This window comes from Rhagoletis zephyria, unplaced genomic scaffold (assembly GCF_001687245.7).
Source record: "Rhagoletis zephyria isolate East Lansing unplaced genomic scaffold, Rhagoletis_zephyria_1.1 Rzeph_scaffold_00014, whole genome shotgun sequence".
Taxonomy (NCBI): Eukaryota; Metazoa; Arthropoda; class Insecta; order Diptera; family Tephritidae; genus Rhagoletis; species Rhagoletis zephyria.
The window spans coordinates 696259-717788 of NW_016157098.1; the positions used below are offsets into that span (position 1 = coordinate 696259).

The 21530-nt window shown below is 33.1% G+C and overlaps 1 protein-coding gene across 4 annotated transcripts in view; it reads left to right on the top strand.

Annotated features, from left to right (window-relative positions):
* The window catches only part of LOC108360096 (glutamate receptor ionotropic, kainate 2-like), a 167761-nt gene that overhangs the window by 24304 nt on the left and 121927 nt on the right, over window positions 1-21530 (top strand). For 3 of the 4 annotated variants that reach the window (XM_017612269.1, XM_017612276.1, XM_017612261.1), the window contains 2 exons: window positions 10084-10287; window positions 16615-16719. In XM_017612269.1, coding sequence (XP_017467758.1) covers window positions 10084-10287; window positions 16615-16719 — 309 coding nt within the window. The remainder of the gene's footprint in view (window positions 1-10083; window positions 10288-16614; window positions 16720-21530) is intronic. The other variant, XM_017612285.1, reaches the window with a different exon arrangement.

Consider the following 21530-nt stretch of genomic DNA (forward strand, 5'->3'; position numbering starts at 1 on the left):
ATCTCTGGCTTGTTTTGTAGTGACATTAACAGTTTTTAATTTTTCGATAAGCATGTCTATACATTTGTTTTATTAGATGTATTCGATAAAAATTAGCTTGGGTGATAGGCCATTTATTGTTTCATCAAAACTGAGTTCGTAAGATTTTGAATGAGCAGCGATTCTTCTTAGTTGTTCCATTGCTTTAATGTTCTTACTGTAGTCTGAGTAACCATCAAATACAACAATGATACTTGAGCCGTAATGTGTTTGTAAATATTTGACGTATTTATCTAAAATACTACAGAGTGTTTCATCTTTATTCCATACAACGCGGTGCGAAATCCACCATCGATAATATACGTTGTAGCGATTTAATCCAGTCGAATATCAATAAAAGCCATATTATATAGTGCTGATTTTGATGTTTTTCTCATGCCATTATTATCAAATAAAGATGTTGGATACGGACTTAACTCATATTCTAGATATTCTTTTAGATTATTTTGAAATTTTCTGTTTACAGTATTTCTCTGGAAGAGTATTCATACAAGTCCGAAACTCATTTGTCACGGTGTGTAGAAAGTCAAATTTAACAACTAAGAAAGTCTAAGTTCGGGGGGAGCCGAACATTAAATACCCGGCGCAAGTATTAAATATATGTGTTCCACCTTTCCGAAAACTACCACTACATTGTAAGCCGGGTGCTTTTACCCCTATTTTAAACATCTTCGATAGAACGTTCAGTTAGACATAATGAGATGAACTTATATAGTCCTATGTGGGCGATATCACGCCCATTTTCCAAAATTCCAAACAATTTTACTTCTTTTCAAGGGATTGTTTTTAGTCTAAATTTTGAGTAAATTAGCGTACTTAAATTTCGAAATATTGAAGTTTCAAGCATTTCTAAAATTTACCGTTATACGAAAAGCGGCCGTAATTGTAGTCCGATTTCAATAATTTTCCACGTTATGCTTTTATGTGGAAAGCACAATAACCATACCGAGTTTAGTACAAATTGGTACGACGGTTACCGAGATACATATATCTGATCATAAGTGGGCGGTGCCACGCCCATTCTCAAAATTTTACCATGAATGTGTTTCTTGGTAAAGAATTGTTGCAAGCATCAATTTTGAATAAATTGGCTTTAATATTTACTGATGTATCGAGTATTTAGTATTTCTCTAAATCACCGTTATATGGGATGTGGGCGTGGATATTGTCTGATTTTAAAAATTTTCGGTCATTTGGTATGCTGTACCAAGGCCAGCAACTGTGCCAAGTTCGGAAGAAATTGGTGTAGCGGCTACCAAGATATACACATGTAACGATAAGTGGGCGTGGCCACGCCCATTTCCCAAAAATGTATAATATTCTTATTTTTCGTCTAAAAGTTTATGTAAATATCAATTTTGAGTGAATAATCTTCAGTAGTTACTAAAATATCGCAGTTTTCGTATTTCCGAAAATTACCGTTATATGGGAGGTAGGCGTGGTTATTGTCCGATTTTGCCCATTTTCAATACCATCCGTCGTACGCCCGAATGAAGTGCACATACCAAGTTTCGTTAAGATATCCCAATTATTACTCCAGTTATCGTATGCGCAGACGGACGGACGGACAGACAGTCACCGCTTAATCGATTTCTCTCTTCATTCTAATTATTTATGTATACATTTGTCTATGTCTATTTCGATTCGTTTTGCCTGTTACATACAACCGTTATGTGAACAAAGTTATAATACCCTTGTGCACAACTGCGCNGCTTAATCGATTTCTCTTTTCATTCTGATCATTTATGTATACATTTGTCTATATCTATCTCGATTCGTTTTGCCTGTTACAAACAACCGTTATGTGAACAAAGTTATAATACCCTTGTGCACAACTGCGCTCGGGTACTAAAAAAACCGGTCCCATATACATATGTATGGATATTTCCATACGTCGCGTACGTGACAGTCGTACGTTTCAGTGTGATACAAACAAGGAATACAATTTGTTTTCTTTAATTTTTTTTGGCCATTGTATAGCACATAATCAGCTCTATATTTAGCCGAAAAATGAAAACAATCGAACTGCTTGATCCTGAAATATAAGCATTTAAAGAGAGTGTCGTTACGTGACAAAAAATGGAAGTCGATTTTTTCTTTTCTTACAAAATCGCAAAACTCTGCGAATTGTGGATGGCTATTTTCATGAAACTTATTTTAATATGATTTGGAGCAATTCTAGTTGTTTTTAGAGTTTTTTGAATTAATGCAAATTGTTTCAATTTTCTTTTACAACCCCAAGTGTGAAACGTCACGTGACATAAATTTCCATCGTTATATTTATACCCGAGCGCACTTGTGCACAAGGGTATATTAATTTTGTTCACATAACGGTTGTTTGTAACAGCCAAAACGAATCGAGATAGATATAGACAAATGTATACATAAATGATCAGGATGAAAAGAGAAATCGATTAAGCCATGTCTGTCTGTCCGTCCGTCTGTCCGTCTGTCCGTCCGTCCGTGTACACGATAACTCGAGCAAAAATTGAGATATCTCAACGAAATTTGGTATGTAAGTTTCTGTTAATCCAAGGTATTTTGGTGCGAAATCGGACTGTAACCACGCCCACTTCCCATATAACGGCAATTTTCGGAAATACAAAAACTGCGATATTTTAGTAACTACTGAAGATTATTCACTCAAAATTGATATTTACAACAATTTTTAGACGAAAACTAAGAATATTATTATTTTTGGAAAATGGGCGTAGCCACGCCCACTTTTGGTTAAATGTGTGTATCTGGGTAACCGCTGCACCAATTTCTTCCAAACTTGGCACAGTTGTTGGCCTGCGCACAACATACCAAATGGCCGAAACTTTTTAAAATCGGACAATAACCACACCCACATCCCATATAACGGTAATTTTCGGAAATACGAAAACTGCGATATTTTAGTAACTACCGACGATTATTCACTCAAAATTGGTATTTACAACAATTTTTACACGAAAACTAAGAATATAATTATTTTTGGAAAATGGGCGTAGCCGCGCCCACTTATGGTTAAATGTGTGTATCTGTGTAACCGCTGCACCAATTTCTTCCAAACTTGGCACAGTTGTTGGCCTTGGTACAGCATACTAAATGACCGAAAATTAAAAAAATCGGACAATAACCACGCCTACCTCCCATATAACGGTAATTTAAAGAAATACAAAATCTTCGATAAATCAGTAAATATTAAAGATAATTTATTCAAAATTGATGCTTGTAACAATTCTTTAAAAAGAAATATGTTTATGGTAAAATTTTGGAAAATGGGCGTGGAACCGCCCACTTATGATCACATATATGTATATCAGTAACCGTTATACCAATTTGTACCAAACTCGGTATTTTTATTGTGCTTGCCACATAAAAGCAAAACGTTGAAAATTATTGAAATCGGACTAAAATTACGGCCGCTTTTCATATAAAGGTAAATTTCAGAAACGCTTGAAACTGCAATATTTCGAAATATAAGTACGCTAATTTACTCAAATAGATACACCCCGGCTTACCACCTAGCGGTAGCTTTCGGAAAGGTGAAAAAACATATATTTAATACTTGCGCCGGGTATTTAATTTTTGGCTCCACCCGAACTTAGACTTTCTTACTTGTTTTGTTAATATTGCTTTTAAATGAATTTTTAACGTAAACAAAACATGTATTTTATGCAGAATATACTTTATATTTTGACTTCAGCGCCAATTTGGGGTGAATTTGTTGGAAATCTATGACTTATTATGTTTCAACTACACTGAAAATAAAATTTCGTAAAAGTGCTACGAAAAACTTTCGTAGTCTTGGTTTTTGTACAATGTACGAAACTTTCGTTCATAATACGAACACATTTTTCACAACGAAACAAGATTTTACGAACCATTCGTAAATATAACGAAAGGACTTTCGTAAATCCTCTTTTCAGTACAATTTCCGAAATCTTGCGTTTATTTTACGAAACACATAAGCGGTAGAAGTTATAGCAGCTATTTCGGAGATCACCACATCTCTTCATCAGACTTCTTTTTCTAGACTTCAGCAGGGAAGAAAAAGAAGTCTGATGAAGAGATGTGGTGATCTCCGAAATAGCTGCTATAACTTTTACCGCTTAGACTTTGTTGCTTTTTCAATTTTTCCTAATAAACAATCGTGGTATAAAGCTCAATAAAAATATTAAAAATAAAATGTTAATAAGCCACAATAACGTTTACAGATAAGACTTTTATTTTTTTTTGTCGTGGTGGACCTACCGATGGTAACACCCATATAACAATAGAACATCTGCTCCAACTTCGTAGAAACAGAAAACGTCGTAAAAGAGATTTGTATTTCGGGATATAATATGCATGGTAATATGAACGAAGAATTTTATTTAATATTGTTTGATTGATAAAAATAAAATAAATATTAATTAGAGAATGTTTAATTTATGATTAATATCTATAACCCTGGGATTCAGTAATGCAGCCTCATCTCAAGTCAATAAATTTGAGATTATCAATTAGTGACTATTTTTGTGACTTGAGATGATTTGGGTACTCAGAAGGAGAGAGTCACAAAAAGTTCACCAAAAAGGTGTGGTGAAAGCAAACACAGGCAATCAACTGACAGAGTTTATGTATGCCTTTTGCCCGCGCCGCTCAAAGAGTCGCAATGGCCGAGTGGTCAAAGCATTAGGCTGGCAGCCGAGAGGGTCCGGGTTAAGGCGCAGTTAGTCAACGACGTAGCGTAAACGTAGGTTGACGTACGTAGCAGCATATAAAATTTACTGTTGATAGAGAGAGAGAAACAACGACAACGTCACCGCCATGCGGTGGTGAGTTTTCGTTAACAGGCGAATCCCATAAGGTAGATCGTGTCTGCGTCAACCTACGTCTACGTTACGTCGTTGACTGTTTGCGCTTTTAAAGTCCTCCTCGGCCGTAGAGGATTTTTTATTTATTTTTGTTTTAGTATTTTTTTATTTTTTTATTAGTTTTATTTTTTTTAACAATCTTTAGATTTTAATGTTTAAAAAACGAAAAAATTAATTTCTTTCCAATACATTTGTATAATAAGCATTTTGGTTTATTTCCTAATGAAATTCTTCTTGAACAAACCCTGCAGGAAATGTGTCTAACTATAAGCTAACTTTATGTTGATTAGGAAGGAGCTAAAAGTCACTTATTATCCGTATATTTTCTTTCACGAAAGCTAACTATATTTCTCTGGCGATGGCCGCGAAATAGTCAAGGGTGGTTTACCTCTGCACTAGATGTAGTCAAGGGTGGTTACCTCTGCATTTGATGCAACTAACTTGTAACTAACTACTTTTGGACATAAAATATCAATAGGAAAACACAATATTTTATTTTTATTTTTTTTACTTTACTTATTTTATAACATTTCACATTTGTTTCTATATTCTTCTGTAGGTGGTCCCATATTCGAACTCCGTCAGACATAACTTCAAAATGATAATAAGAAATTTAGATCTCCCTTTTATTTGTACTCAATTCGAAAAAGTATTTGCGAAGTGCAGGATATTTAAATAGAAACGCGTTTAAAGAAAACAATCTCGAGCTTTACTCCTGCATTTCTTGTCCACTTGTTTCAAGTTAGCTTTTTGTAGCTAACCCCAAGTTATATATTTTATAGTAATCCCGCAAAAAAGCTAACTACAAGTAGGTTATTTTTTATCAATTGATAATTTTTTTTTGCAGGGAATTTCCTAGCTTCATTTTCGCGTTTTTTTTTTTAACAAAATGGAAAGAAATACGTTTTTCCCTCATACTTGTATTTTTGTGACCGGCTCTTAGCCAGCTGACAAATTTGTGAATTATTTTTGAGACTAGAGCAGTGAGACAGCGTACTGAATACCAAATAGTCTCAAAATCCAAGTTCACCACCATAAGTCCCTATTACTGACTAGAGACCGCTTACTGAATGCCAGGGAATGTATATCTTATCTTACNTTGGATTCAATACTTTTCTAATCGGTCAAGTCGTTTCCGAGATATCTTACTAATATTAAAAATGTGAAAGTTTGTATGTTTGGATGTTTGGGAAATCATCACGCGGAAACGACTGAACGGATTTGCATGAAATTTGGTACGCAGATAGCTTATAGGTATACATTGGTTAATAGGCTATTTTTTTAATAGTTGCCACCTGTTAAAAAAGTTTAATTTATTTAATACGCGGAAACGACTGAACAGATTTGCATGAAAATTTGCCCACAGATAGCTANTAGCTTATGACCTATATTGGAAAATGGGCTACTATTTTAAGAGTTTCCACCTGTTTGAAAATGAAATTTTGCTCAAAGATGGTTTATGACCTGGATTGAAAAATAGGCTACTTCCTTAACCGGTTTTCCGATCAGAACGAAATTTAGTACACTTACTACGGATTTCGGAAGGATGGTCTTAGACTGAAAGTAAGTCCGATAACTCAAGGCCCCTCCCATACAAATTGGAATTTTCATATTACATACATATCTCTGGAAGTATTTGTGGGAGAGAACTGAAATTTGGTATAGTGATATGGCTGTGAAATCAATGTTGGCATTAATCGATTGATGTTTTAATTAGTTAGTTAATTCGATTAAATTCAATCTGAAACAGTTAATCGTAACCGCGATTAAAAAATTAATTTTTAATCATTAACTCTTAATTTGATCAAGTAGGTTTTGTGATTAATTAAGGTATGCTGGAATTTCCCTGTGCACACAAAGCAAATTAATCAGGTATGGCTAAGTCGGGTTTCCTCATCAATCTAAGCAATTTGGTGTGCATCTTCATTAAGATATATATCAACAAACGTTTTAAAAACTAGGTTTGTAAAAGTTCCCATTTTGTATATTACTAATAACAATAATTATAATTTTTTTATATTATGTGCTTTTTATAAGCATAAAACACGAAATAATTACCATAACTGGTGTTTGGTTTCAAACTCGGACAAACTAGACAAATTAATCAGATTTTATTTTTAATTGGATTAACGATTAATGTTTTAAATTAATTAAACGTAATCGCAGCCAGCGATTAACTATTAAAAAATGTTATCATTAATCGTACAGTCGATTACGACTAATTAATGTAAATCCTCAAACGCGATTAACATTTTAATCGTTAATTTTTAATCGTTAATCAGATTAACAGTTTGCCAACACTGTGTGAAATCATGTTCATATTCACAGAAAAAATGGACTTGTCTGGAAACGAGGCGTAGCACCTCCCATACTGACTGAAAGTTTCATATTGCATATCTCTTCAAATGTTTGGGGTAAAGCACTCAAGCTTGGTATGGAAATACATATGTATGTATGTATGTGAAACTAATACCATACTCATGGAGAAAAATTAGAGTTATTGGAAAAGGTGGTGTGGCAACTCCTATGCAAATTGATTTTTCTATGCTGCATATCTCTAGAGGTGTTTATTGTAGAGGACTGGAACTTGGCACCGAGATGTGTTTACAAAATTAATTCCATACTCATGGAGAAGAATTTGCGTTATTCGAAAAGGGGACATGGTTCCTGCCGTACAAATTTACTGTTTTATACTGCTTATCTCTAGAGGTGTTCATGGTAGAGTACTGGGACTTGGTACTGGGGTATGTAAAATCAATTCTAAATTCATGGAAGAAGATTAGGGTTATAAGAAAAATGGGCGTGGCACTTCCTGTACAAATTGACTTTTTCTTGCCACATATCCCTGGAAGTGTTTGTGGAAGACAGAATAAATTTCATTAAATGGAAAAGGGAGAGCCGGGTTCGGCCTTATAATCTAAAGCTCTCTTGAGGCATTTGCTACAGTAATGAGAAGTGGTATTTTATCTAGGCCAGGTTACTAAATTTGAGTTGGAAATATTAGAACCCGCCGTGGCACCTCCAAGAAGGTTACACGTTCACGCGTCGTATACCTGGAACCATTTTAAGGTAAACTTAGAGGGATTGATATCTTTCGTATGCCTAGCGCGCAGAAGAGATTTTATAATTTCATAGTTTTAAACGGCCTAAATACCTTAACTCGCTTAAAAAATAACGAGCTATAACGAAATGTGCACAGAAAAAAAATCTAACATCATTAAATTATTTTTCATATTTGTATAAAAGCGCGGGGTGAAGCCCGCGGGTATAAGCTAGTTAAATAATAAATAATAAAAATTTAATAATAATAATAGTATTTTAAGTGAATAATTAACTATATAACTCATTTATTTGTTGTATTCTACTAGTTGACCTCGCTGTATCGTATATACAGGTAGGCGGTCCTCCACTCTTTGCGCTCTATCTCAAGAAGGGTTGAATGTATATAAAATTACTTGAAACAAAAGTTGAAGAGAATTTTTCGTTCTGCAATTTTTCTAATCACCTTAAATGTCGTTCAGCGCAAAGAAAACGAGATATTTGCCAAAAACCTGATTTTCGTGACCTTTGACCTTAAATATCTTAAGACGCGGATACGTCATCATATGAGGCTTTTGAGGTAAGCTTTATAACACCAAAATAATGACTTGTGCAAATTTTTAGCTTATTATCTTTCATTCGAGGTTGCATCCTTATTTGATTGGATTCTCGGAGTGTCGAACTTCTATTTTCCTTAGAAATTGCGAGGAGAGCAGGTAATTTTGTAAACAAACATTTTTCTTATAGTTTTAATAGATAATTTCTATTTATTTTCTAATATTCCCATATCCAGCTTTAATCAGAGGCAGTGGCATGTGAGGCTCATTAAAATCTACTCATCATGTTGGAGCAGCTACGGGTAATGGACCATTGAATGTGCTGGCTGAACTTATGACCACAATAATCAACGGAGTCTCAAAGAAAATGCATGGCCTGAATTCATACTGTAGCAATTCATAGCAATTACTATTGTACATATGTGTATATGATTGATATTTCCCAATAAACATTTTTGTTAAATCTCAATTTGAGATGCATTTGAGAATCAGTCCTTTTCTCAAATCTCAAACGTTAGTTTTCAAATGCATCTCAAATAACCATTGATAGCGTTCTCACACTAAAAGGCACTTCCCTGCAAAAATTTGAGGACCAGGTGGTCCAATGGGTCGTGATTTTAAAGTATGTGCAAAAGGACCAGGTTGCATACTAGTAACTTGTTATGCTGACCTGGACCACTTCAAACGTAAAAAACTGATAAATGTGTTGAACACCACCTCTTCGCGGCCGATCGGCAATACGATTCGGTTGCCGAGTGTGCCATGGTCCAAAAGGAGTAGGCGTCTAGGTGGTCCCATGTTATGCAGCGTTGGACCAGAGGTGGTCAGGTCCAATGACATCGCAATGTTAATGTTACCATATTTTCTCCATATATTTGGACCATTTTGGTTACTAGTGTTGGTTACAAGGTAGCGTGGTCCCGTACTAGTATTTAACCTAGTCCCACTTTTTGCAGGGTTTTAGTTATGGATTTTTTCTTTTATTTTCAAATTGTGAAATGTTGAATTCTCAACTTTTTCTCAAACGTGAGTGGAGCGGAACGAAATGAAATCCAGTCACTCTCATTGAAATATTTGTTTAGCCAATAATACATGTAAGAGAAACACAGTTTTTATAGGAAAGGAATTTTGATTTATGCAGTTTAACAGTTTATTTAATAGCTTATTTATTCAGTTAGTTTAACAAAGAAAAATGCGGTTGATGTAAAAAATTAGTTGCCCTAAATGATTTTTAAAGTCTATAAAAATAGGCAATAAGGAAGGTGAGTTGGACTCATATCCACACTTTCTTTTAGACTACCCAACCTTCGGAAGGCTAAGATAGAAGCATTTTGGATCGCATTTCTTAACTAACACTGAGCTCTCAGGGATCGAAATCAGCCGGATTCGCAATTTGGTAATCGGCTCATAGCGCTTCGCCGACTAAATTAAGGGTATTCGTTCAGTTTTTTCGTGGTATCCAAACAGGACAACCTCTCAATTGTCCAAGTGTGTCCCTTGCCTGGGCCAACCAGTTTAATCTAACCCAACCTAACCTGTACTTCTTTGAGCTATGAAATAGTTGGTCACATTAAGTATAACCGACGATATGCGTTTTCTTATAGGAAACACCTTACGTAATGATGCACTACGGAAAAAATTTTACTGGAAATGAGCGATTTTTTGGATTTTGCGTAGACATATTGGAGCTCATAGCTCGCGACATTGGTTTCGAGTACATCCTAGACCTGGTGCCCGATCGAAAGTATGGAGCTCAAGACCCATTTACAGGTGAATGGAACGGTATGGTTGCACAGTTGATGAAATATGTAAGTACTGAAAAATAATGTAATTTATTCGTTTTGTATGAATGGTTACACCGTGCGACAGTCAATTTTACACACGAAAAAATCAATATATTCACAAAACTGGGGGCCAAATATAGTAAAACTGCGTTTTTGGTTTTCCCTTCTGACGTCAGGATTTTTTTAAAAGGACTTTGAAACTTCTAGAATATGATTGAATAAAAAATTTAAACAAAAGATTCGGTGCATTGTAGAATAACAGTATTACAATTAAAAGGAAATGTTCTGTAGAATAGAAAAAAAATTAATTTTTGAGTGCACCAGAACGAACAAGTATTGAAAATGTTCTTTTAAAACTTTAATCCTTGAATATCCTTGGAAACTTTCAATATTTATTTTTGAAAAAAATTTATGCCAAGAACTAATATGTTATGTTATGTTATGTTATGTCGAATTTCGTCCTTCTAACTTTATTAGTTTTAGATTAAAAAAATTGTACACTCCTCTTTATAAGATATTGATAGTTACAATATACATAAATGAAGGTACTGGAATCATTATTATGGAACCATGTATGCGCTCTAAACGATCAAACTGACCGTATGATGTACGGTTTAAATACTTTGATTGGTTTGTGTACAAGGGCGTAGCCATCCTTTCACCTAGGGGGCAGAAGTTTATATAAAGGGATTTTTTTTTTGTGTATATAAATAGAAATTTTGGTGGGGTGCGATAAAGCCATGCGAGATAACGCCATATGGCCTTAACACTCAATTCAAAGAGAGATAAAGCCATATTCGCGCCAAAATTTCTGTATGGCTTTATTTCCAATTTCAAAGAGCGATAAGGCCATATGGCGTTATCTCGTATGGCTTTATCTCTCATGTGATTTTCCCTTTTACGGAATATTTTCTGCTCTATATGCATTCAAGAAGGTGTAAGCATTCTGTAAAAGGGAAAAATCGGTGACATGTCATAGTCCCAACTGGCAAAATCCCAAGTAAAAAAATTGGGATTATGACACTCCCCTTGCAGTGTCATAATCCCAATTTTTTTACTTGGGACTATGACACGCAGGCTGGGTGTCATAATCCCAAATAAAAATTAGACAAAATCCCAAGTTAAAAAAAGTAACAAATTTTTTTTTGCACATTTCGTAAAAGGGAAACCAGCTCAAAGGTGTCAAAATCCCAATTGGGAGTATGACACTCCCTCTGCAGTGTCATATTCCCAAGTAAAAAAATTGGGATTATGACACTGCAGGGGAGTGTCATAATCCCAATTTTTTTACTTGGGATTTTGCCCCTTGGGATTTTGTCATGGCACCGAAAAATCATTAGTTTTTCTTCTTGCAATGAAAAGTAATGATATTTCCCTTTTACAGAAATGTGAAATACATTTGAAAAGCTAACGATTTTACAGAATTTGCCACTGACCATTTTGTAAACAGTTATCCACATAACAATAATAATATTTAACATTTTTATTCATATATTTATATTTGAAAATTTGATTTTCTTTTTCAATTAATAATAAAGAACTGTTTTTCCTAAAACCTGGAATCAACTTATATTCAAAAATTATTTCTTGATTTTCCATTTTAATCAAAGCACAAAACACGTGGATTATGAAAATATGCAATTTGACAATATGCAATATGACATTGATTAGGAAAGTTGCCAGGTGAAATGAATAACAATTAAATGCACATTCACAATGACAAATAAATTCATATGAGAGATAAGGCCATATGGCTTTAACTCACAATTGACAAAAAAAAAATATGGCATTATCTCTCAATACGAAGCGTGATAATGCCATATGGCTTTACCTCGCAATTGGATGGGAGATAGAGCCATATGGCGTTATCTCGCATGGCTTTATCGCACCCCACCGAAATTTTTGGGTTAAAGAAAGTATAAGTTTCCTGGTATCCTTTACAACGATACCAATTTTTTAAAAATCGTTTTGTAATTTTTTTTTTATATTTTTTTTTATAAAAAAAGAAATTGTTTGCTTTTAAGTGTTTTTTCTCACATTTTTATATACGAAGTATACAAATATGCATACCAGAAGAGGGGGAGTTTACTCACCTTTACAACGATACCAAATTTTTGAAAATCGGTCAGTATTTTTTTAACGTTTTTTTTGTATAAAAAAGATATTTTTCCCTTTTAAGTGTTTTTTTCTCAGATTTTTATATACGAAGTATACAAATACGCATATCGGAAGAGGTAAAGTTTGATTGCGTTTACAGCAATATACATTTTTTAAAAATCGGTTGGTAATTTTTTTGTTTAAAATATTTTTTTAATAACGAAAAAGTGTTTTTCCTTTTAAATATTTTTCCTCAAATTTTTGCATACGAAGTATACAAATATGCATATCAGAAGAAAGGAGGTTTAATCACGTTTACAATGATTTTTAAAAATCAGTTCAAAATTGTTTGAAATATAAGGATTTTCATTTTTCGAAGACCCGACCTTTGACCCCTCATAGTACCTGTAATATAAGTTTGCACAAACAAAGTTATATACCATTTAGGTAAGAGCAAAATGCGGACTACGTCTATGTTTTTAGTTTTTTAGTTGTTTACATATAATAATAAAAAATAATTTTTTACCAAAGGTCCTATTTCGAAATTCGAAGGCCCATATCTCGATTTTGGAGACTAACTTCCAGAAACGGAGAAATCTTTTTTTTACCTATGACTTAATCTCTTAAAAAAAATTGGTTTGGTCCAATACCCAGCCGATTGCTATACAGTGTAATCATTCCAGTATCTTCATTTATGTATATTGTAACTATCAATGCCTTATAAAGGGAAGTCTAAAATTTTTTTTATCTAAAACTAATAAAGTTAGAAGGACGAAATTCGAGGCAGTGGAAGTTTACATATTAGTCCTTGACATATATTTTTTTCTAAAATAAATATTGGAAATTTTCAAGGATAAAGTTTTAAAAGGACATTTTCCAATCTTATTCGTCCTGGTGCACCAAAAAATTAATTTTGTTTCAATTCTACAGAATTTTTCCTTTTAAGTGATTCCCATATTATTACTCTACAATGCGCCAAATTTTTTAAACAATTTTTTAATTCAATCATATCCTAGAAATTTCAAAGTTCTTAAAAAAAAATCCTGACGTCAGAGAAAAAAACTAAAAACGCAGTTTTACTATATTTGACCCCCAGTTTTGTGAATATATTGATCCTTTCGTGTGTTGTAAAAATTTTTGGTTTTTGTCGCACGGTGTTATAAGCAGGGACCGTAACGGTTATGTTTTTTTCAAAAGTAAAAAAACAATCGTTATTTTTTCAGTCAAGAATAAAAGTTACAAATTGACTTTCATTTTTTCGGTCAAAAATAGAGGTTAACACTTGAAGTTTATTTGTTCGGTAAAATATAAAAGTTAAAACATGACTTTTATTTTTTCGGTCAAAAATAAAAGATAAAATTTGACTTTATGGATTTGATGGATTACCGGGAGAGTAAAAAATGTATATACCCCCCGTTAAGATATCTGGCATGTATTATACATCAAGTGCCAGCGACACAAGTCAGAGTAGAATGCGCGTTCTCTGCAATAAGGTTATTCTTAGCGATTTGCCATACAATTTGTCGGAGCAGAACTTGACGGCTATATTGATTGTTAAATTGAATTCCGAATCATTCCTGTAAAAAGGTAAATAACTTAAAGCTTAAATTGAAGAAACTCAATATATGTATTTAGAGTCCGACCGATTAATCGGTATCGGCATCTGCATCGGCATCGGCTAGTATCGGCACAAAATTGAGCATCGGCCTTTGTCGCCGATTCTTTGCCGATTATCTTGGAATTTCTTTTCATATGTTCAGGTGAAGCGACAGACACCAGACAACATCAAAAAACATTTGCAGACAGCTCACAAAAATTATTTTTTTTGGTAGAAGGTGTTTCACGTTTTTTCCATAAAAAACTATGTTCGACAATTTTCGGAGACACAGCCGCTAAATTTAAACGTAGAATACGTGGTATGGTTAAAAGTATATCAAAGTCCAAAACGAACGCACACACTAAGAAAAAAATATCGATAACGAAAGCGATAATAATATCGATAGCAAAATCGATAAAGAATCTATGAAAATATCGATATCAAAATCGATAATAATATCGACAGCAAAATCGGTTACAAAGTCTGTTAAAAAATCGACTAGAAAATCGATAACAAAGTCGATTATAAAATCGATAATAAAGTCGATAACAAAATCGATAAAAACATCGACATCAAAAGCGATAACAACATCGATAGCAAAATCAATGAAAATATCGATAATGAAACCGATAAAAATATCGGTAACAATATCGATAGCAAAATCGATTAAAAATTAAAAATCGTTTTGTAATAAAAATATTGATGAACAAATCGACAAAAATATCGACAACAAAATCGATAACAAAATCGATAAAAACATCGACATCAAAAGCGATAACAACATCGATAGAAAAATCGATAAAAATATCGATAATGAAACCGATAAAAATATCGGTAACAATATCGATAGCAAAATCGATTAAAAATATCGGTAATAAAACCGATAAAAATATTGATGAACAAATCGACAAAAATATCGACAACAAAATCGATAACAAAATCGATAAAAATATCAATAATAACATCGATAAAAATATCGATAACAAAACTGATAAAAATATCGATAACAAAATCGATAAAAATATCAATATCAATCAAAATATGGATAACAAAATCGATAAAAAATATCGATAAAAAATATCGATTATATCGAAAATTCCGAAAATATCGGTAGCAAATTCAATAACAATATCGATACAAATTTCGATAACAAAATCGATAAAAATATCGATCATAGAACCGACAAAATATCGATTATTATATCGATAAGTCCCGAGAATCCCGAAAATCTCTAAAATCCCGAAATAGTTCCCAGATTGAGTCTCTGTGCCTCTATCTATATCCTCTTCTCTAAAACTACCTTTATTTTAATCTTTCTTCCTCTATCTTTACTTTTATCAGTATTCTCATCCTCATATTTCTCTTTATATTTATCGTTGTTTTTATTTTTATGTTTATCATATTGTTCATATACATATTCCCCTTCATCTTTGCCCTTACATATATAAGTAAAGTGTTTAAATTTATAGCATTTTCAGTTTAAATGAAACCATTTTCAAATTACGTGAAACCTTTTTAAAATTAAATGAAACCTTTTTCAGCTTAAGCGAAACCATTTTCAAATTAGATGAAACCTTTTTCAGATAAAGCGAAACCTTTTTCTAATTAAATGAAACCTTTTTCTGATTCAATGAAACTTTATTCAAATTAAATGAAACTTTTTTCAAATTAAATGAAACATTCTTAAAAGGAAGTTTCTTTTAATTTGAATAAAGTTTCATTGAATCTGAAAAAGATTTCATTTAATTTGAAAAAGGTTTCGCTTTATCTGAAAAAGGTTTCATTTCATTTGAAAATGTTTTCGCTTGACCTGAAAAAAGTGTCATTTAATTTGAAAAAGGTTTCGCTTTGTTTGAAAATCGTTTCATTTAATTTGAATAAAGTTTCATTGAATCAGAAAAAGGTTTCATTTAATTAGAAAAAGGTTTCGCTTTATCTGAAAAAGGTTTCATCTAATTTGAAAATGGTTTCGCTTAAGCTGAAAAAGGTTTCATTTAATTTTAAAAAGGTTTCACGGCAGTACTGGAGGGTTAGTACAAAACGAAATGAAATTTTATGATCCTAAATATTTCTTGCTTAGCACCATATAAAAAACTGTTTTATGTAATGTACATATGTATATGTGATATATGTGCATATATTTTTACACATACATACATACTATGTAGCCAATTATTTCAATTATTTGTTTTATCTTGTTTTGTTAACTCCGTTAAATTAACTGACTTTATGAATTAATACATTTATTTGTAATTTTTTATAGAATCGGGATCGGTACCTGAAAACAATTGGAACCGGTCGGACTCAGTCAGATTTAACTTTTATAATTGACCGAAAAAATAAAAGTCAATTTTTAACTTTTATTTTTAACCGAAAAAATTTAAACTTTTATATTTGACCGTAAAAAAAACAAAAGTCATGTTTTAACTTTTACTTTTGATAAAAAAATATCAGTCATAAAATGAAGGTTAATTGCTGACTTTTTTGAAAAAAGTAAAAAAAAAAAAATAAGTTATATAGGATTAACATTCCTTAGCTAACAAGCATACAAATGTTAAAAATACTAATTCTTTCCAACTCAATTTTTGAATTGAAATTTTGAATATAATTATTATTTTCGGTCCCTGGTTATAAGTAAATTGGCTCTTTTATTATAGAAAGCCGATTTGGCTGTCGGATCAATGACAATCACTTACGCCCGTGAAAGTGTTATAGATTTTACCAAACCATTTATGAACCTTGGCATAAGTATTCTATTCAAGGTACGTACTGCTTAATTAGTAAGCTCTGAAGAACCACTTTAAGCTCTCAATATTTTATGCAACCGAGATCATGTAGGTTTTAGTTAAATTTTAAATTCCTATGATTTCGAGCTGGCAAACCTTAAAAAGCATAAGTTAAATCTCTATCAATATTATCAGACATAAAAACATAAAAATACAATCGCCGTTCGGAGTTGGCGTAAAACTGTAGGTCCCTTCCCTTTATTGTGTGTAGGGCTAAATCGATACCATCAAGGTATTATTCAAATCAGTACTTGTACTTGTATCAAACAAGGTATCGATACCTACTCAATATCGGAAAGGTATCGAGTACTTGCACATAGACTACGATTTTCAATATTTTCCAAAGTAATTGTATTTTTTTCACAAAAAATATGCATTTTTACAAGATTATTTATCTTTTAATAATTTTTCAGACAAAAATTTAAGACAACAATTATTTTTTTATAGTATTTGATTTCAAAAACAATAGAATACATTTCTACAAGACTAATAGATAAAGTTTTTTTTTCATATAAAATGAGTTTAAAAAATAACTACTTTTTTGTTATATTTCCCAAAAACATCAACTTTTCCACGTGTTTTCCTGAAAGGCGGTTTCGAGATTTTAATATCGTTGTATCTGTTTTTGAGAAACGCCTCTCGCAAGGGACAGATGACCCAACAACCGTTATGTATAGACGCAGCGTTGCCGTTGAGAATTTTCAGAAAGTCGAAAAAGGGGTTCATTGAAGAAAAAAAGGGTCACCATATTATTTTTGCTTTTCTTTACTCGTAAAAGAATAAATTTGTTGAATTGAAAAAAAAAATAGTGTGACAAGCTTTTCACAAAACAAAGTTCAAACATACACATAAATGGAGAAGAGTTACATTTCCCTTAAAAGTTTTAAGTGTGCATTTTTTCATACTTACAGGAGGAAATCTTTTTTGATAGCATGGCTCAGTTAACATTTCACATAATTTTGGAAAAGGGTAAAAAAATCAAAATTTCAAAAAAGTCGGGTCAAAGGGTATTGGCGCTCAAAGAGGGTCAAATTGCCCCGTTAGTCACACAACGGCAACACTGTATAGACGGGCTTGCTTATATAGCTGCGGAAATGTATTGCGCATATCTTCCAATTCCTCTAATGGGTTGCTTTTCAAAGAAGATGCTTTTTTTCGAATACCTGCTTGGATCGCAATATAAAGTATCGGGTACAAAAACGTAAAAACGCAAACGTCAAGCCTTGAGGTTGTACTTTATCGTGTTCTGATTTTGGCTTTCTATTTGCTAAGTTTATTGTGCTAATTCTGAGTTAAAGTAGTGATAAAAAGTGCTCATGAGCATCTTAGTGTGAAACAATTGAAGCTAAGTGAAAGTTATTGTGTTTTGTATTAAACTAAATTTAATTAATTTCACTAGCATACATTATAATATTACCGAGTCACTTGTTGCTATCATTGTTGTTGTATCCTTTGTAGTTAACTGAATTCATTTTGTTTTTGCACATTTGTTCTACTATTTTTGTTTACTTCTTCTAGTAATTCTTGTCACAGCTGATTGCGTTGCGTTTATTAAGTGTCATAATTACAGTGATACTCAAACGGTTCGCTACATTTATTTAAAGCTATTTACATCAGCTCCTTAATTGTTATAATTTATTTTGTTTGTCTTTTTATTAACGAGTTTTATTACATAAATCATTCAATGTGAAGTGCGATCTTGATACTTGCCAAATTAAAAGCGATTCTGAACGCTACTTATCGTGCTGGCTGTGTGATGGTATTTACCATCTGAAATGTGCTGGTTTGAAGGGAAGAATTCTGGACGCTATTAATGATGGCAAGGGCCTTCGCTGGTTTTGCGTAAAATGTAGGTCAACCGAAGTTGATCTTTTCAAGCTATTGAGGCAAACCAGAAATGGTTTTACAGAAATAGGAAGAGAATCGTCGGTAAGCGTCTTCATAGTCCATCTAAGGAAATTATTGCCGTTGCACGTCAGAATAATCTTCCGACTGACTTAATTAATATAACTTCTCCATGTCCTCCAGCATCAGAATCCTCAGCCTCAAAAGAGCGTGTAACGAAATCTGCTTCGGATAATAACGAGCCTGAAGTATCTTCCCCTTCCCCCATTGAAGTGGTGGCAACATCTTCGAAGCCTCCACCGCCTTCTCTATACTCAACTACTAACGCAGTAAATCAACCCCTTCCGCCGGTACTCCAGTCTGATACAAGGAAACTAGTTGTGGTTCCGCCAAAGAAGTCAATATTTGTCTCCAGATTTTCGAGAGACACTACCGAAGACGATATAAAGCTTTATATCTCATCAAAAATTACAACTGTCGACTTAAGCATCAGAAAATTTAATTTTAAATACGAAAGAAATATTGCTTCATTTAAAATTGACGTAAATTTAGATAATTTTATTGCGCTGCTTAGTAGTTCTTTTTGACCCCCCGGAGCTTTCGTTCGTGAATTCGAATATAGGCCCAAAAAAGGAAATAACTTAGCTAATCTTCCTTGTAATAACACTGAATCAAAAAACCAATTATTAAATCTGCTTTAAGTATTTATTACCAAAATGAAAGAGGCTTAAATACTAAATTAACGAACTTATACCTTAAACGCCTTGAATGTAATTATAATATTCTTTCTTTGACTGAAACTTGGCTGAAACCTCACATTTTCAATTCAGAGATTCTTCCAAATAATTACACTATGCGACAGTCAAAATCGGGATGGGGTGAAACCAACGGGAAATGTTATATCGGTCAAAAACAAGTTATACATGTCCCGGCGTTTCGCTGGGTCACGTCAAGGAATCGAGATTTATATATAACTATCATATAGGAGAAATTGTCACCTTTGGTGGTCTTTTTTTGACATAGCTCGAGAACCACTTCCGATTTTTCTCAAACAAATTTAAAAAAAATAAAAATTACAATTCCTTTAATCTGTTCATATAACGTTTTTCTATATATTCAACAGTTTTGCCGGTAAAAATAAATGTATGAAGAAAAAAAAATATTTTTTGCCTAAAATATTAAATTTTTTTAAAACTGTTGATTGTATAGAAAAACGTTATATGAACAGATCAAAGGAATTGTAACTTTTAATTTTTTTAAATTTGTTTGAGCAAAATCGGACCAGTAGTTCTCGAGTTATGTCAAAAAAAGACCACCAAAGGCGACAATTTCCCCTATATGATAGTTTTATATATATCTCGATTCCTAGACGTGACCCAGCGAAACGCCGGGACACGTATAACTTCTTTTTTACCGATATAACTTTCCCCGGCAGTTTGAACCCTTCCCGATCACTGACCCCTACCATTTGTCTCACAATGTTATCATATGTATAGACAAGATAGGGAGGGCAGAATCGGCGGTGGCGTACTCTTCGCTGTAAACTCTTCAATACCATCTGAAGTNCAGTTTGAACCCTTCCCGATCACTGACCCCTACCATTTGTCTCACAATGTTATCATATGTATAGACAAGATAGGGAGGGCAGAATCGGCGGTGGCGTACTCTTCGCTGTAAACTCTTCAATACCATCTGAAGTAGTTAGCCTTCCACACATTGATTCAGTAGAATTCAAATGCATTCGTGTACAGGCTGGAAAAGGATATATTTACTTAGCTCTATGCTATATCTTGTTTATGTTGAAGATGCATCTAAGTCCGTTCCAAATAAGCTTGATCCACTAGTTTTGCCTGAAGATGTCTACCACCCTGCTATGGAGGTATCTTACGAAGTTATAAGTGATGGGCAAAATTGCAGTACCCAAGCATACAAACCAAATATTCGCTTTGTTTTTTCGAAAGCCAACTTTAAAAAGCTTAACAAAGAACTGTCTAAATTGTCGTGGCCTGAATATAAAGAAAATATTGAACAAAGCGTTGCACTTTTTAATTTTACTTTACATAAATTATTTGAAAAGCATGTGCCTAAACGGATGTATGTTCCTGACGAACAAACACAGTTATGGTTCACTTAAGAACTGAGAAATTTGAAAAACAGAAAGTCGCATTATTTTAGATTACACAAAAAAACCGGTTTATACTCATGCTATGTAAAATACTCACTTTTGCGTCACAAGTTCTTTGAATTAAACAAAAAGTGTTATAAAGATTACTTGTGTAAAATCAAACGACGTATAATATATAATCCCAAATCATTTTATGACTTCGTAAACTCCAAGCGAAATGTACGTGGGTTTCCTTCCGCCATGAAGTATCAAAATACCGTCTCTAGTGATAATCAAACAATTTCTAACATGTTCACTCAGTTTTTTAAATCCAATTATTCCACTAACTCACATACTAACATTGACTATCCTTTTAAACTATGTCCAATGAACTCAATAAATATCCCAGTAATATCTCCCGATGATGTAGTAGTTTATCAATTGTGGTCCTGACCAAATCCCTTCTTGTATTCTTATAAATTGTGCTCTCTATGAGCCATTAACAGCGTTATTTCATTTGTCTCTTAAAGAGGGCGTTTTTCCAACTATATGGAAGGAATCCTTCATAACCCCGTTACATAAAAGCGGTAGCAGATCTTCAGTGGAGAACTACCGGGGAATAGCTAAGCTTTCTGCAATTCCTAAATTATTTGAAGCAATTATAACAAATCAGTAGACGCATTCTATCTCTTCTAGCATTTCATATAGTCAACATGGATTTTGCAAGGGCAAATCAACTTCTACAAATTTACTTGAATTAACATCCTATATCTCAAAAGCATTTAGTGAAAGCAAAACAAAGTGTGCCACTCGTTGCTCATCTATAAACTTGATCTTC